This window comes from Sceloporus undulatus, chromosome 8 (genome assembly GCF_019175285.1).
Source record: "Sceloporus undulatus isolate JIND9_A2432 ecotype Alabama chromosome 8, SceUnd_v1.1, whole genome shotgun sequence".
Classification (NCBI taxonomy): domain Eukaryota; kingdom Metazoa; phylum Chordata; class Lepidosauria; order Squamata; family Phrynosomatidae; genus Sceloporus; species Sceloporus undulatus.
The window spans coordinates 9714581-9729445 of record NC_056529.1 but is presented as its reverse complement, the minus strand read 5'-3'; the positions used below and the strand labels follow the sequence as shown (position 1 = coordinate 9729445).

General features: G+C 42.5%; 2 protein-coding genes across 6 annotated transcripts in view; one reads left to right on the top strand and one right to left on the bottom strand.

Moving 5' to 3' along the window:
* Positions 1-8068, bottom strand: part of CEP89 (centrosomal protein 89) — a 34248-nt gene extending 26180 nt beyond the window's left edge. For 2 of the 3 annotated variants that reach the window (XM_042437469.1, XM_042437470.1), the window contains exons 1-6: positions 7926-8068; positions 6539-6645; positions 3397-3558; positions 2638-2836; positions 1223-1319; positions 810-838 (exon numbers count right to left, since the gene is read on the bottom strand). In XM_042437469.1, coding sequence (XP_042293403.1) covers positions 810-838; positions 1223-1319; positions 2638-2836; positions 3397-3558; positions 6539-6645; positions 7926-7964 — 633 coding nt within the window. In that variant the 5' untranslated portion in view covers positions 7965-8068. The remainder of the gene's footprint in view (positions 1-809; positions 839-1222; positions 1320-2637; positions 2837-3396; positions 3559-6538; positions 6646-7925) is intronic. The other variant, XM_042437471.1, reaches the window with a different exon arrangement.
* Positions 8069-8346: 278 nt separating this feature from the next.
* Positions 8347-13147, top strand: FAAP24 (FA core complex associated protein 24). 3 transcript variants are annotated; one of them, XM_042438138.1, is made up of 5 exons: positions 8347-8442; positions 9636-9778; positions 10191-10330; positions 10821-10973; positions 11590-13147. In XM_042438138.1, the coding sequence occupies exons 2-5, from the start codon at positions 9670-9672 to the stop codon at positions 11836-11838; spliced, it is 651 nt and encodes a 216-aa protein (XP_042294072.1). In that variant the 5' UTR covers positions 8347-8442; positions 9636-9669; the 3' UTR covers positions 11839-13147. The 3 variants fall into 3 exon arrangements, with proteins under 3 accessions (XP_042294072.1, XP_042294071.1, XP_042294074.1); XM_042438137.1 differs by having other exon boundaries at positions 8382-8451; XM_042438140.1 differs by lacking the exon at positions 8347-8442 and adding an exon at positions 8639-8678.
* The last annotated feature ends 1718 nt before the right edge of the window (positions 13148-14865 follow it).

Here is a 14865-nt window from a genome sequence, read left to right as displayed (position 1 = left end):
CTGTTGTGCAAGAGTTATACATGATACTGTCAGCTCTTTGTAGCCATGCGAGTTCTGTTCCGGACCCTTCCATAGATGGCAAATTCCAAGGGATCTCAAGTCCCATTCTCTCCAATAGCAGCACAACATGAGCGTGACCATGTTGGCACAAGCTGCATGCACACACTGCTGTTGGGGAGAATGGGGTGGGGCCATCCCTGGATGGCAAGCCCATGGATAGGAAGAGCTGACTGTACAGAATCTACTGCCTTTTCAGTACTGAACACCAATAAATAGAATATGATAGAAACCTTGATGACAAGTATGCCTTAATAATAGCAGCTTGGATTGTAGGGTTCAAATCCAAAATGTAAATGTAAAGGTGTCCAAAAGTTTGGGCATGTTGTTGGGAAAGATTTTTTTAAAAGTTTTCCCCGAGTGCAAGACCTACATATTAAACCACAAAATTCCTTATTCTGCCTTAAAAGGTAGTTTTTAAGTAGAAGTCAACATAGACAGCTTATTCCTGGATGAAACAAATTCAGTTATCATCCATTCAGGTTTTATTCTAAATCTGTGCCAGATCTAGATAGTATCAAAGTAGCACTATAAAAAACCAAAATAAATTTCCAGTCCACTAGGAAGCCTACAAATTAAATCTGAGCCTTCACAACTTCACAGCGATGTTCTGAGAATTAAGAGAGCAGGGACAGAATCAGGTATGCTGTCTTAGTCTTCATGAAGAAGTGTGGAATGAAAATAGACAGATGAACAGCCCTTTATTTCCTTTTTAAAAACAATTACTTTGAGCATCTTTATGCTGATCTTACCTTCAAATTTGTCCCAGAGTGTTCAAGTTCTATAAAAGGAGAGAGATTATAATATATTTCAGGCAAAGTATTCCAAGATAAAGGAGAAATACAGCAGACCAAATTTCAAAACTGAGCAACAGCTTCCTTCCTTTTGTTTTTGTTTATTTCAATTTCAGTGAAAAGAGACCTTTGTTTGACATTTATTTTCTTACCTAGAACTCCATTTGTTACATTGTCCCTTCCTTTCTCCTGAAGCACCACCCTCATTTTCATGAGCCCCATACTACAAGAGTTCTTCTGACACTGGCAGAAGCCATGAACAAAAGCATACCTTTCAAGGGATGGGGATACAACACATTCCACATTTCAGTGAAGATCCTGGAATGTTACTCTGAAAATTTTACACCACTAAGCTGAATAGGTAACCCTACCTTCCACCTGAACATTGGGACGAATGAGACACGTAGGTTCATGGACAGAAGAATCACCTTCTTCACGATCAGCATTAGTTGAGACCAGAAGATTTTCCTAAACAAAAGGATTATAGTAGTTTATAAATCCACAGTCTACATGAAAAACAGTATGCATGTTAAAGTACATGAACGCAGGCAACCTACAAGATTACTAATTATACATACAGCAGGATGGTTCTAGTTTCTTTTCTGTTGCTCCATTAACCTCCACCACCCTCTCATACTTTACCTCCCTCCTCCACCACCTCCATGATAGAGTTTTGGACAACCATGTCTCTTCCTTCTCTCTCTTTTGTATTGAGATGGGGATAGCAAGCATTGTTTACATTTGCATTGTTTAGAGAAGCAAGTCTGCATTGTCTAGAAAGCTCACGATATATACTAAGTAGCATGTCTGGCACTGCCAAGATATTGACTACGAATGCCACTAACCAAGCTCTACACCAGGGGTAGGCAACCTGCGGCCCGGCGAGGCCTTGGGACCGGCCCCAGCCCGGTCCTGCCGCCGATTGCCGCCGGGGCCTTTGGCGTCTCACGCGAGGGGCATGGTGGGGCAATTGTCTATAGAAGCCTCAGAAATGTGCATTTATCTTAACATTTTTTTAAAAAATCAGCAAAAATTTTTTGCGTGTCCTCCATTTTTTATTTAAAAAGTGCCCTCCATTTGAAAATTTTGTCCTACATTTGTCCCAGTTTATTTATTTATTTATTTATTTTTTAAAAACCTATTTAATTATTTATTTTTTGGCTTCGGACCCCCAGTTGTCTGAGGGACAGCAACCCGGCCCCCGGCTCAAAAGGGTTGCCTACCCCTGCTCTACACACACACACACACACACATTGCATTGCCTAGAATGGTTTCTAGGTTTTATCCATGCCAGGACTATATTAAGGCTGTCATACAACTTGGGGGGGGGAATTAAATAATTAAAAATCTGTAAATTTATATAAAAATAAGAAAAGCACTTTGTAACTAAGATTACAGTTTTAGATATTGTTCACATCAGGCTTTTGGATAAGCTATAACTAGAGTTGTGGAAAGCAAATATCCAGTTAGCAAAAGATAATTGATTTCTTGAGTAACACGAGTCCATCTTCAGTGTCAATGATACAATATCCTATCATGCATGGCGTGTGTGTGTGTGTGTGTGGATTCTTTGCTGCAGAAAGACAGTTTGTTACTTTAAAAATGAAGAGAAATGCAGAATTACTGGTGAAATAATACGCCAACGTAGAAAACAAATTACCTTACGCATGAAAAAAAAATTATGGGGGGGAGGAGGAAGGCCAAGCACTCGCCCCCAAGCCTCTCCCCAGCCGAGTTTACCACTTTTACCATTTGAGCTGACAAAAAGAAACACCTGAAAGCTTACCTTTTTAACTTTGTGTGGAACAGCATACAGCACCTTGCTACTAATGCTTCCTGTTTTATCAATAACCTGATAGATTGGCTCTGGTTCTTTTTCTGTGTCTGATGGATATGTATCCATGTCTTCATCATCACAACAACTATCAGATACTTCAAAAGAGTGCACAGCAGACCTTTCATCACCATCACTCTTCCAGTTTGGACTGCAACCAGAAAACACATTATTTCTAATGAGTCACACACATTGTTGAAACAATGGGGAACGATGTCTAAAAAGAAAAGGCTTTATTTCCTTCCAATGATCATGTAACATTACCAAGAGAGCCATATTGTTTGATGGTCATGTGAAAATACAATAACCTACATGCCTCAACCTAAGATGTGATAGAAGGTGATGTTCAATCTAGGACACACCATTTCTGTGAATGCAATTTGTTGACCTTTTTGTTGTCATGCTTTTACTATATAGGAACCTAGGATAAAGTACAGTATTCTATTTGTTCCACCTCCTTAGCAGCTCTGAAGAAATATAACAAGTTTAAAAATGGAAGCAGATGCTTCTGACGTCCCCCTTTGGTATATGAAAGGGGAAGATGGGGATAAATATGGGTCTGGTGCACATGCAGGCTCACTCACATTTCCCACTAGATCTGAAGTGAGCCATACAGTAAGTTTGAGTTCTTGGACTTTGGTTACTAAAGACATAAAGTATTCTTTTCCAACAGTTCCAATATATAAACTTTTGACAAAATCCATATCCTACCCCATTCGTAGCTCAGTGACTGTGGCATATGGCTGAATATAGTTTTCTCGATCCTGCAAACTGCTGGCATCACTTTCAGAAAGAGAACGCTGACGAGGCGGAGGAATGGCAACAGCCCGCCCAGTCAGAGTAGTCACAAGAATAGCTGCTGCCAAAGCAGATCTATTAAATACAAAAATTATAATTACTTATTTGAAGCATTATTCACTGATCAAAACTTTTAGTGGAAGGAGTAATATCCCTTTAACTGTCAGGAGTTTAAATATAAAACTATGAAGTTGAACAGTTAGCTCATGTACATAGCAGAGCACTCCTCCTGTCAGCTTACGGTAAGAGAAACATGAACACATTCACTGAGTTATTCTATACCAGGTTATGCCAATATGCGTGGGAGCCACTCTAATGTGCATACCAAGCTTTATGCATGGAGGGTTCCCCACTGTTTGCTGTGACACAGGAAAAATAGCACACAGTGAAGAAAGGCCCCATGAAAGAAATGAGATTTGCATCTAAGAAAAATACACTCGTCCCTCCACATCTGCGGCTTTGACTTTTGAGACTTTGATTATTCACAGATTTGACTAATATGTTCTCTCTAGAATATTTAGGTCCTCCAGTACAACTCTATAGTCAACTTTAACCAAAAGTTGCACTGAAAGACTTAGAGAATCCTAGGGAGAACACTCCTCTAGGCCTTTGTAGCTCCTCCAGTGCAATTCTATGGTCAATGTCTGGCAGATGTTGACCACAGAGTTACACTGGAGGACCTAGAGATTCCCAGAGAGTTGTTATCTCAGGCAAAAACAGTGTTTTTGTTATTTGTGGTTTTTCGATATTCATAGGGTTCCTCTGCCTAACCCCAGCGAATGTCGAAGGACAACTGTACAGATAACACACACATGTCGATGATCCTGGATTACACAAGTACAAACAAAACCCAACTGAAAGTCATGTTTTAATCAAAGGCTGCTCAGACATAACTGGCATTGTCTAATAAGCCATAATTACGTAGACCAAGAATGAGAACTATGCTCATGCACTCTCTCCTTCCCTTCTCCCACATGTCACAACAAAGGATTCCAGGCTTTGCTAACCCAGGACATTATCTAGCACCTGAGTAGGGAAGCTGTGGTACTATTTCAAGGTTCAAACCAGGATTTTAAAAAAAGGATCAGGTACTGTTTTCATATTCTGGATTGTAGTGCACGACTAAAGGTTTGGATGTAACAAGAAACTACCCTTTAGTAAACTGAGATTGTTATGTCTGAACTGGGCTGGAGCGACATATAACAAATTCTTATTGGTTGTATGGGATCAGTAAAAATGCTTTTGAGAGCAACATAGTGTAGTTGTTTGATCACTGGACTATGACTCTGAAGACCAGAGTCTGATCTCCTATCAAAGGGTTTTCTTGGCATGATTTGTTGAGGGGGCTTTTGCCTTTGCCTTCCTCTGAAGCTGAGAGAGTGTGGCTTGTCCAAAGTCACCCAGTGGGTTTTCATGGCTGAGTGGGGCTCCAATAACTATACCACAATGGCTCTTCCAGGACACTTATCCACCTCTTTCATGTTAGTATTTGAGCATAAAAGAGCCTGACAGTCTCAGTCTCTCGATTTGTATAGAGGAGCTCTAAGCATGTGGAGTGATGCCTTGCACATGTCTGAGGCCGAGGGAGAGGGGAGAAGATATGGCCACCAAACATGGCAACAGAACTAGCTTGTGCTATAGCACCATTGTCTGAACACCTCTAAGATACAACATTAGGGAATGATCCTGGGATTATGTGTTTCTGTATTGCAATATTATGTGCAATATCACAAGGATGATTAAGGAGTGTGCATGAAGAGTGAACAACAGGTGTAGAGAGATGGGGAGGATACAGATATGGATGGTGACTGCTGAAAAGTGAGTATGGCTTGTGCTGTAAAGATGATATGAGGGAAATCTGGTAAGTTTAGTTTTTTAGGAAGAAAACAAAGGAGAAAAACTGGGAAGAAGGGAGACTGTCAGAGTAGATTGTGTTTTCTTTTATGACTAACTGCTTGGCAGTTACTAAAAATAGTAAAACAGCAGCCATGCTTATGGGTCAAAAGGAAAAGAGTAGAATAAAATCCATCAAAGACACTAAATGGATTTCCATATATTATTTAAAATAACCACATCTACTGCCAGCATTAGACCAGTGTAGTGTCTAAAACAGAGGCTCCCAAACTGTGCCCTTTAAGATATTTTGGACTTCAGCTCCCAGAAGCCTCAGCCATGTTGGCCAATAGTCTGGGATTCTGGGAGCTGAAGTCCAAAATCCCTTAAAGAGCACAGTTTGGGGACCACTGGTCTAAAAGCTAAAGGGGCAGCAATTATGGAGAACAGCCTTATGGAGAATGTGTTGGAGGGGGATCCAATGGTGAGCCTGTCAACATACCCTATCAAGACTGATTAAAGTTGGACACCACAGGTCAATGTTAGAAGTGTGATGACCATGGTAGGATTCACACACTCTCAATAGCTTCTAGTGTAAGTACTGCAATCACACCAGTGCAAGATATCTGCCAACAAGCTCACGGATGAAAGAAATGTTCTTCTCAGCCCAAAAAAATAACACATCACATTTGTGCAGCAAACCTGACACTTTTGACTATTGCTCTCTTTGGCCCCATACAGACAGGCCAAATTAAAGCTGCTTCAAGTCACTTTGGAGGTATGCTGCTTCAATGATGCATGCGTCCTAAGAGTTCGGAAGCTGCATCAAAGCTGCCCTGCAGTCCTTAGGACTGGATCGTGGCTTTGACGCGGCTGCCGGACTCTTAGGACACATGCATCACTTAAACAGCATACCTCCAAAGTGACTCGTAGCAGCTTTATTTTGGCCTGTCTGTATGGGGCCTTTGTCACTCAACGGGTTTTTCTAGGCACTTGCAGAAGGTGAATTTAAATCAATGCATAAATAAGATATACACATGGCTAATGCCCATCTTCATCCAGTTCTTAGCAATGCTCTATATTTTTTGGCATGCACCTGTTTTATGGAAAGGCGACATGCAAGTTAAGAGTCGTTGTTTTTCCTGCTAACTATTCAAACCGGCAACAGATCTAATGGTACATAATGACTGGTAACCAAGGAATGAAAAGCATGATGACCTACCTGGGCCTCTCTGGAGAAGGGTTTGGACTACGAGGGGGAGGGGTGCGGGGGACGGCAGCTTTGGGAGCTATAGTAGCTGCAGGGATCAGGCCATGAGCTATGTGTTTCTAGACAACGTAAAATAAAGTTAGTTGGCAATGGGACTAAACTAACACAACGGAGAAACACAAATCTATGCATGCACAAGGACTGAGAAACAATAATACGACATGGAAGAACATTAGCATGTAAATTAATGAATGCAACAGGACCAAATGGATCTAACTCTAGGTATGGTTTTAAATGCCATTCATATCCACTAAAACGTTCAAGAGTCCTTTAGCCGGGAAGATTTACATCCATCAGCAACTTGTCAATACTGTATATTCCTACACAGATGAACCAAATCCTTAAATTGGGACATGCAAAATAATATGTAATGCTCAAAATGTATTTTTCCCTTTGGGCCTGAACAGAGAGGACAAAATGAGGCTCTTTGGGGTCACTTTGGAGGTACGCTCTTTAAAGGATGCATGCGCCAAAGCCATGCTCCAGTCCTTAGGGTTTGGCATTCAAAGGCTGCATCCACGCTGGAGAAATAACCTGGTTGGGCACTGCTTTGACTTTGTTGTCTGGCTCAAGGCTATGGAATTCTGGGAGTTGGGAGTTTGTTGTGGGGCCCAGCGCGGGACGCCATGCTGAGGAGGGAGCGAGCTTGTTTTCTGCTGCTCCAGAGAACAGGGCAAGGAGCAATGGATGCCAGCTCCAGGGAAAGAGATCCCTGCTCAACATTAGGAGGAACTCCCTGGCAGTAAGGGCTTTCTGACAGCGGAGGACACTCCTTCCTATCCTTGGAGTGTAGTGGAGTCTTTAAACATGAGGCTGGATGGCCATCTGTCAATGGGGATGCTTTGACTGAGAGTTCCTGCATGGCAGATTGGATTTGGACTGGATCAGGGCCCTTCTTGGGGCCTCTTCCAACTCTAGGATTCCATGCATCAAAATGCAGTCAAGCCTTGCCTAAGATCAGATAGTCCTCCAAGGCTGCCTTGCTGCAAGGAGGATTCTGAGGGCTGCCTTCCCAAACCTAACTGTCTTCTAAAGACAACTAATGCGTTATCATAAACCAGGATCCCAGAGGGATTTGGACATAGAACCAAAGGCAGATCCAAAGAGGGGAATCAGGGAAGGCACTCAGAGAGTGGAGGAGTCTCCTCCTTTGGAGGCCTTTGGACAGAGGCTGGGTGGCCATTTTGGGGGCTGCTTTGACGGAGAGTTCCTGCATGGCGGAATAAAGGGGTTGGGCTGGGTGGCCCTTTGGGGCCTCTTCCAACTCTATGCTTCCAGATCTCCTCCTCCTCCTCCTCCTCCTCCTCCTTTCAAAGGACTTCCCGGGATGAATACTCACAAACTGGCCCTTGCGGCCTTGCATGAAGTAAGACGCCATGGCAGCGGAGGAGGAAGGCAGGAGCCCAGCGCCGAGGGAGGCTTCGCTCCCCACAGCTCCCCGCCTCACTCACTCCTTCCCAGCAGACAAAACACAGACGCTTCCCCTTAGCAACCGCACCGCAACAACCCACTTCCCAATTGGTTAACCCTCAGTCGCTTCCTCCAATCGCCGCTCGCTTTACTGAGTCCTCCTTGCAGCCGTTAAGTAAGCCACGCCCCTTATCCCCTGCCTGCGTCGTGATTGGTCGCCGCGCGCAGGTCGTTCCTCGGAAGCCACGCCCCTTTCCCCTCCCTCCTTTCATTCGCCAACGAGGCTGGAGGTCCTGCGTTGTTGTGATTGGTCGGCTAGCAGAGGGCGCGCGCTCAGGTTATTAATGGTAAGCCCCGCCCCCTTTCTCTTCATTCGCCAGCGAGACTGGAGAGCTGCGTTGTGATTGGCCGGCGGCCCTAGAGCGCGCGCAGGTCTCTGCTTAAAGGTGGGTGAGGTAGGTTCTATCTTTGTTTTCCCAGGGACATTTGCTCCTTGACGTTGAGCTTGAGGCTGCTTTAACTGCTCTGGCTCAGTGCCAGGGAATCCTGGGAATTGTAGTTTTATTGTGGCATCCAGAGCCATCTGACAGAGAAGGCTGAATGTCTCACAGAACTACAGTTCCCAGAATTCCCTAGCATTGAGTCAGCCTCAGATCCAAAACACACCTCAGAAATAATCCAGGTTGAGACAGCTTTAACTTGTTGTCTCTCCGCTCTGGGCCCCACAACGAACTCCAACTCCCAGAATTCCATAGCCTTGAGCCAGAAAAGAATTAAGAGTGCTGGGGCCCCGTGGCCCCCAAAGAGACGCGGCTCCTTTGTCCACCAAGCGCCCTGGAGCAGCGCTGTGACGTCCCTTATGCACTGCGCCATTTGGCACATCATCTATGCACGCCCCGCGTAAATGGCGGTAGGACTTGGGAGCGTGCGAAAAAACATAGGGCCCCTAAACGCCTAGCTATATGCCCAGAGAAGTTCACTTGTCCTGTCCAGATTGTTTGCTTGTTTGCGGAATTTATACCCGGCTCTTCAGCCCTAAAGGCTCTCAGAGCGGCTGACAGATAGTTATTCAGACTCAGGCTTACAATCTAAAAAGACACGGCACAAAAGAAGATGGGGATGGAGGTGGGAAAGGGGATTGAGTCCAGCGGTTCTTCTCTCCCTCTGAGGCCTGGACCAAGGCAGATGGACTGGAGGGAGGACCTTCCTCTTCCTCTGGCTAGCCTTAATGGCGTTGGGCCTGCCTTTTCATTCCCTCCCAGGCCGATGATGACCAATGCCAAGGAGGGAGGGCTCTTCTGCAAAATCTTCAGATTCATGCTCTGGCTTCTCTGTCACTGCTATTACAGTTGTCCCTTGGAACTCGCGGGGATCCGTTCCGGACACACACACCCGCGAGTCCTGAAACATGCGCATATTCAAGCCCCATAGGCTTGAATGGGGTGCTTGCATGCATGCGGGGAGCACGGCATGAGCTCCTGTCCCATTGGGGTTTGGCGGTCACCCTTCCGCAGATTTCCAAGTCCGTGGATTTCAAGTCCGCGGACTTAGAGGGATGACTGTATAATATAACAAAATATTAGTACCCCAAAATGATACTGGGTGTAATAATGGTTTTCCTTCTTTTTCACTTGGATAGTGTGGGTCTTGTTCTGGAAGTGAAGGCTTCGGCCATGGCAAGCAAAACCACCGCTGTCCGTACAGGATCTGTAAATGTCCCTTATGGGCATATAATTGGCAGTGAGAAATGGAAAGGCTCACAGATTGCCCAGGGCATTCAAGGTAAATATATGAATGAGGAAAGTACATATCTGAAGATGCAACATTTCTGTACTACAGATGAAATAAGCTGCTAGTTTGATGCTTCGGGGGGATGATCTTTGGTCCTTGTTAGTACCTTTTGTTCCAATCCAGTTAGGAAACAAAGCCACATTTGGTACAGTACTATATCTGGAACCTTTGGGATGTTTTAAAGTTACATATAAGTGAAGTTGATTTGTGTACGGTCCTATTTATGTGCCTTCGCAGCAGTGTGGCTCTTAGAAAATATACTTGGAAATATATTAAAATAGTTGAGATTCCTTTCGAACAAATATTTAGCCATTAGATGACATTTTACTTAAATTCATATTACAGTATGTTGCTTGCTATAGTTCTGCTATTAATAAAATCTTCTTGGTCCTCGTGTTTGAAGGGAAGGTTAAGCTCATTTTGGAAGATGGCTTGGGAGTTGTGGACTTCCATCTTTCAAACAGATCCTGTGTCCTCTATATTTCTGAAGCAGACCTTGTAGCAGGGAATGGCTTCAAAAGAAGACTTGCTTGTTTTAGAAATGTAAGTATGGTGTGAAGTTATTTTACGACAGTTCAGAAATAAAAGACCCATTCCTTTGTATTCTGCAAAGAACCATGCATGTTATGGATTATATAAATATTAACAAGAAAGGCAAAAATATCCAGGAAAGAGCCATGGAGCATGAAAGATAAATAGGTTTATTATGCTATGAGATTTTCTAGATTATAGTCTATTTCCTTAGATGCAAGGACTTTAATCTTATACATTCAGGTATATACAGTATGCTTACAAAGATGGGATATTAACAGTGACAATCGTTTCCCATTTACAAAACTGGTAATAAATAAGAAAGTTAACACATATAATAAGCATCTATTGTCCGATGTAAACCTAGGCTCAGCAGTTTGTCACAGTGATCTTAAACTTTGAAAACTTCCCCTCAATCTTCTACAAAGAGATAAGGATGTAGGGAAAGTATCTGTTTCAAGAGGCACCATTTATTCCTGTTGATTTGTCTTCATTGTTCAAGGCTTTCAATCTTCAAGGAATTGTTATAGTTGAAAAAACTCCAATAAGTGATCAGTACTTCCCAGCAGTGCAGAAATTTGTCGTCCTAGAACTCGGAATGACATTACTACCAGTAGCCAACCAGGGAGAAGCAGCACAACTTATTATCCAACTAGTAAGTAACTTCTCAAGCTGTCTGCACTGCTAAAATGACTATTGATCAAAATTTGTGTGGTTTGGTGGGATCTTGAAGGACTTGGGCGTGGAATGAAATGAATAGCAAGCTGTTTTGAGTCCTATTTGGGAGAAAGGTTGGATACAAATCAAATAAATACATAATAAATAAATGCCGGGAGAAAGGCAGGCAAGCAAGAGTGGGCGAGCAAAGTCTATAGATTAGTGGTAGGGCATCTGTTTTGCATGCCAGAAGTCCCATACAAAAAAGACGGCTGTCTGAAGTTGTAGAGAGCTGCAGGTAGGAATCTCCCACTTTCTAGAAGAAGTGGAAGTACACTGGCTTGACCATTGGCTACACTGTCTGGTGTAGATGGGCATCGGAGTCTAGAAATATCTGGAGGTCCCATATTCTTTTTCTAATGTAGATAATACTCAGAGAGATAGAACTGCTGTCTGCTGAGTTGGTCTGTTTGTTTATACAGCTAGCCATGGAGATAGACCCCAGTTTGATCTAGCAAGGTAACTGTTAAAAGAGTATCCTTGTAACCCAATGAGATCATTAGTACTGTGAGCCACAAGAGGGTGCTCAGACTACATTTTGTTTTTTGTTTCAGCTGTGTGAACAAATGAAAGATAGATCCAGCAACCTTTTCCTTACGAAGAAACCTCCCAAGCTCTTAGAGGCATCTGTGTTCCAAACAGTTCAGCAGATTCCAGGAGTTGGAAAAACAAAAGCTCTGCTTCTTCTGCAACATTTTGGAAACCTCCATCTGCTCTGTAATGCATCTGTTCCAGAGCTTGAAGGGGTAGTTGGTCAGTCTCTAGCTCAACAAATCCATGCCTTCTTCACACAAACAAAGTAATCTCATTTTATTGGCATCAGAGACAAGCATCTTGGAAAGGGTACCACCCAGATGATTTCTTAATTGATTCCTTTTCCAAACATAATTGGATTTCTTACAAAACACCTGCGGAGGATCTCCAGTTACAGCTGATGAGCAAAATAAGCTCTGCCTTTTTCACTGTGTCTATATTCGTTCTGTGCAGACTTGACATTGATTTGAAACTGGATTTACTACCATTGGGGAAAACTACGTGGTAGTCCTTTCATGGATAATACTGAAAAATAATTGTTGCACATCTCTAAAGAGAATTGGTTATAGCATCCATCCCCTGAAAAAGAACCCCATAATTCGTCATCATTTGCCATACTGGCTGAGACTTCTGGGAGCATGCCTAAAGCATCTAAAGGGACAATGTTTCCTTATTTCTGTATTAAAGTCATTGGCCAAATGACCATTCTCTCCAATAGATGCAAGTGAATTGTGGATAAGTGTAGTTACAATTTCTTTGGATAACTTGACTGATTCACCATATGATGACTCCTGCTTTCATTTAGTTTTGATCAGATTTGCCTGAATGAATCAATTCTCTGAAATGGCCTCTTGAAACCGAAAGCATGAATCATTTTTTTTTTTCAGAGCTGGGGAGCAAATCCTTACCCATTGCTCTCACATCAACTTTTCTTATTCATTGCTGCCTGATCCATACAGCCAGCCTTTAGCTTTATGTAAATCGTATTGTTTCAGGTGATGTACAAGAAAACCTGCTGTTTGAGTAGAACCTGCAAAGCATAGTCTCACAGGATGCCCTGAGAGCTGCCCAACCAACATGCGTAGGAGGAGTATTGGCATGTATGATTCAGACTTCCTTGCTTGCCAGAAGCATTCTGTATGACTTCCAGCACAGTCATGCATTTTTGGAGTTCAAAGGTTATAACCTGACCTTCTCAGGTAAGAAACATACTGTACACACTTTACGGGGAAGTGAAAGTGATACATCAGCCTTCTTTGCATTTTACTACATGGAAGAATTATGATGAAAGTTGGGCTGACCATCAGAAAAGTTTTCATAGAACTGCAGTCTAAAAATTGGTGCATGTCACTGTTTTGTGGTCCTTTGGAATAAAATAACCTGGAAAGGCCTCAGATTCTGATGTGAATAAAATTGTTCATCATTTAACACCTTTGGATGCACTTCATTTAAGTGAAAGCCTCAACACATTTGTGCCCATTCATCTAATATACTCTCCCTTTGTGTGTCCCCTAAAACTGAGTGTTAGTTCAAAACCCTCATGGCAAAACCCTTTATTGTCTTATGAAGTTATGTAATGTGCTGTTCATGTTCTCTGTTCTACATATAATAAAATAACTATTAAATCTTTTATGATCTTTGGGCACAATGCCAAATGAGTTCTAAAACTTTACACAGATGTTGCTCCCACCTCTGGTGTTCTAGTGCTAGCACTAGGTGCTTCTAAACCTAACCCTCGATAGCAGAGCATAGGGATGGAGAGCTGTGGGCTTCCAGACATTAGAATATGATAGCTGAATGTATTTGGAGCTAGAGTTTGGCAACATCTTAGAGATACCAGTGAAATGTACATACACTAGGAAATTATCTAGGTGTTTAAAAATACTCTTAAAGTTAAAAAAAGAGAGAAACCAAGGTATGCATGCATAAAAAGGACATTCAGTACAAATGACTGAAATTCTTCCCCTCCCAACTTTGGCTTTTCATGAGTCATGAAGGATAAAATCATTCAGGCAGTCTTGTTTCCTATGCAAGATAAAAGATCCCCTCAGGCATACGTACTTCTCCATAGTGGTTCAGTTGTGGTCATCACTTAGAAAAAAGAGATTGCTGCAGGTAGAGTTTCTTGGCAACTAAAGGTCTATGTTTACAAAGGGATGGTGATGTAGGTCATAGATCAGCCACAAAGTATTTTCTCAACTGTCCAGGCTGATGGATATGAAGAGGATGTTACATTTTAGATTTGGGGAACTAGGCTCCAAACGTCAAATGCTTGAGGCATGACTAATATGTTGGCCAAGGTGCCAGAGGACTTTGAATCTTCTGAATGTTGACTGAATAACCTTTGGAGTGTGAATGTATATTTTGCAAACATAACGTTGCAAAATGTCCAGGGGTGCAGAAAAATGGAATATGTATTTCTGCAAATTTGTCTTCCATAACTGAGAATACTTGAGGGGCGAGGGACGGCTCTCTTTCTCCCGCTTTGATAGTTTCCCAGGGTTACTACACAAGTGGCAGAGTGGAGTTTTTCTGCCTTTTGCTAACAATGGCATCCTACACTCCAGGGGAAGGGAGAATCTGTCACATAGGCATGCGGTGGCCACAATGGTAGTATCTTTTGTCTTTCTGCATTCCCTGATCTCTTTCACTTTTTTGTTTCTGCTACATTTCGCCTCTCATTAAGGATAATGGAAGTAAACTTGTAGGTCTTTTTCCAAAGCCATCTAAAGGCACTTGGGTTCTCATGGTTTTAACTTCGTAGATTTTGCCAGTTGTTGTCACCTTTGTGTTTGTTCATGCCATTCTTTTGGGGAGCTGTTTGTAGTGATTTCTTGATCTATATTAGGAGCCTTTTTATTAAAAGAGGTTGATGGTTTGCTCAGATGGTCCTATAATTTTCCTATCCCCACCTTCCTAATTTCTCCCCTAGAGTTATAGTGTAAAAGAGCCATTTCACAGATGTACTAAAGCAATACCAGCATTTATAACACGAAGCAAAAAATTAAATAGAGAAAAGAATATACATTTCTCCCCCCTCATATTTGTCTCAGAATTAAAAAGAAACTCATATGAGGGTGGGAATAAAATGTTGCAGCTGGTGTTGGGAATTGCCAAAATGTAGTACAGGACCACGAAACATTGTTTGGATATTTAAAAAAAAGAAAACTGCAACAAATACTGCAACCTCCTGAAACATTTGCCCTTTCACGAACCCATTTTTGTAGTTGTTAACTGACTGTTGAAAGCAGGGGAGGAATCTTTAGATATGTGGTGGGAAAGGGTATGGGCCCTAT